Here is a 2,405-nt window from a genome sequence, read left to right as displayed (position 1 = left end):
AAGAAGAAAAAGAAAAGGAAAGAAGAGATCAAAAGCGTCACAAAACACGACACGAAAGTAGAATGAAACGAGGTAGAGAGAGAGAGACAACTCTTCAGTGCTTCTTCAATAAAGACAAGAAACCTAGACAGCCATTAAACCACAGCGCATGCATATATATATATACATATATATATACATACACATATATATATACATATATATATATATACATGCAAGCATCCTATGGTCAAGCCTAACTCTCTCTATTCAGATCGACAGATGTCTAGGCACACACATAGAGAGACATAGAAATTTAGAGAATCTACAGGGAGACATAGTACGCATGGAGCATGGCTTTCTACGTAAACTATACATCTGTAGAGCAACAGGCAAACGAGAAGGAAGCCTAAAGATACATGAATAGATTAAAGATAGATTAAGAATAGAGAGACCAAAGAAAGAAGGATAGATAGATAGATAGATGGAAGCTAGTTGAGGAGAGAGAAAAAGAGAGTTTACCCCGATTACCTATACATGAGAGTGGTATTCCTATGAATATCGTCTTCTGCTTTTAAGATTTCCTCTCTAGTACATGTTGAGGTGTCTATACACCCCGTCCGACAACTACCAAAATCACAGATTTTGAAGATATAATCTAGAGGTGTCAGTACACCAGGAGGTGTCGTCTCAGAAGAAGAAGAAGAAGAAAGCACTTCGTCTTTCTTGCTCATTTTGTGTTCTGCATCTTCCTCTTCTTCTTCTTCCTGCTTTCTTTCTGCCTCATATGCTTCAGCGTGGGGTGGTTTTCTTCTCTCTGCATGCGTTTCTCTTGGCCTCTCAAGAGAAGCCCCTGCCTGTCTTTCTTCTCTCGCAACAGACGAAGAAGAGAAGGATCTTTCTCCTCCTTCTCTTCTATCGTCTTTGTGGTCTTTTTCTTGTTTCTCTTCTTCTTCTCTCTCATGGAATCTTCGATCAGAGAAAGAAGAAGAAGAAGATCGGCGCATGCAAAGGACGTTTTCTATCTTCAAATCTCGATGAGCTATAGGAGGATTCTGAGAATGAAGATGTGCTAAACCTCTATAGAAAGGAAAGAAAAAGAAGGAAAGAAGATTCGACGAAGAAAAGAAGAGAGTGGAGGTGGGGTATAGAGAGGGAGGGGTGTAAAAGGGACAAGAAGAAAAGGAAGAGAAAGAAAGAAGCTCTTCTATCTTCAACTCTCTCTTCCATAAGACCCTATGTATACCCACTTACAGATATACATAAGAGAGAGTGCACGGTACATATCTGTAGACATATATATGTTTATGTAAGTTCAGACAGAGACATATAGATCTACAAGTATACATGTAGTAGTAGGTGTTGCTGTAGTAGTAGTAGTGATAGCAGCTGTAGAGGCAATACGACGGAGGCGTCTACATGCTATAAGTGTAGCTATGCGCGTGTGTATGGATTAGGAGCATCCCCCCTGAAGAAGGCTTCTTTTCTCAGCCACAACGCAACCTTGAGGAACTTCTTTCATAGAAAAGTGTAGACTGTCATGATCTACACATCTATACGTCTACATGTGTACACATAGATAGACAGAAGAAAGAGAGAAAACCTCTGTAGAAAGAGATGTATAGAGAATACCTCTTTGGTCACGTCCCAGGTATCCTTCTCTAAACTACAGGAATGTAAAGAGACGACAAGTAAGAAAGAAGAAGAGAGAGAGAGCCCACCTAGCCACTGAATGAAGGCCCTACCGTCCCTGTCTGTCTGTCTGTTTAATTCTTTTTACCTTGAAATATCTCTAAGGATATGTAGAATCCACGTCTCCTTGAAGAAGAAGTCTGTTGGCTGGTCCTGTCTCATCCGATCGAAGAGATCTAGTAGATGACCTCCTTCACAAAATTCGAGGAGGAGACACACTTCTCGCCCCGCTTTAGTCGTGGAAGTCTCTCGCCGCACCTCGACGCAACTCCCGTAGTAGCGGACCACATTCTCATGAGAACCTAACGACGCCTGCATGCACATACACGCACACATGCGATACACGTATACATATATATATATATACAAATGCAAAGACATGCATATATATATATATATATAAAACGGCATCTATACATACATCTAGATATACGTACATAGATGATACTAAAACCTATCTATGTATCTATGTATATATAGCTAAGAGGTACAGATATATCTTCGTATGTATATATATGCATACGTACCTATACATGTATATATATATATATAGGATATGTTTGAAGTACATTAAGATATGCATATGCATAAAACACGTGGGATAGAGCTGAAAGAGATAGAGAGGTATATTTCAAGAGATATGTGGATGTAAATACATATCCAAATATATATATAGAGAGAGATATAGTAGACTAGGTCGTCGTCGTATATTGTATATAGGTATGTATGTATGT

General features: G+C 39.2%; 1 protein-coding gene across 1 annotated transcript in view; it reads right to left on the bottom strand.

Moving 5' to 3' along the window:
- Nucleotides 1–1,983, bottom strand: part of CSUI_010142 (tyrosine kinase-like protein) — a 6,577-nt gene extending 4,594 nt beyond the window's left edge. The window contains exons 1-2 of the mRNA XM_068070247.1: nucleotides 1,760–1,983; nucleotides 511–1,059 (exon numbers count right to left, since the gene is read on the bottom strand). Coding sequence (XP_067917777.1) covers nucleotides 511–1,059; nucleotides 1,760–1,833 — 623 coding nt within the window. The 5' untranslated portion in view covers nucleotides 1,834–1,983. The remainder of the gene's footprint in view (nucleotides 1–510; nucleotides 1,060–1,759) is intronic.
- Between the last annotated feature and the right edge of the window lie 422 nt (nucleotides 1,984–2,405).

This window comes from Cystoisospora suis (assembly GCF_002600585.1).
Source record: "Cystoisospora suis strain Wien I chromosome Unknown contig_6738, whole genome shotgun sequence".
NCBI lineage: Eukaryota > Apicomplexa > Conoidasida > Eucoccidiorida > Sarcocystidae > Cystoisospora > Cystoisospora suis.
The sequence above is the reverse complement of the archived record's forward strand: the minus strand, read 5'-3'. Positions and strand labels throughout refer to the sequence as shown.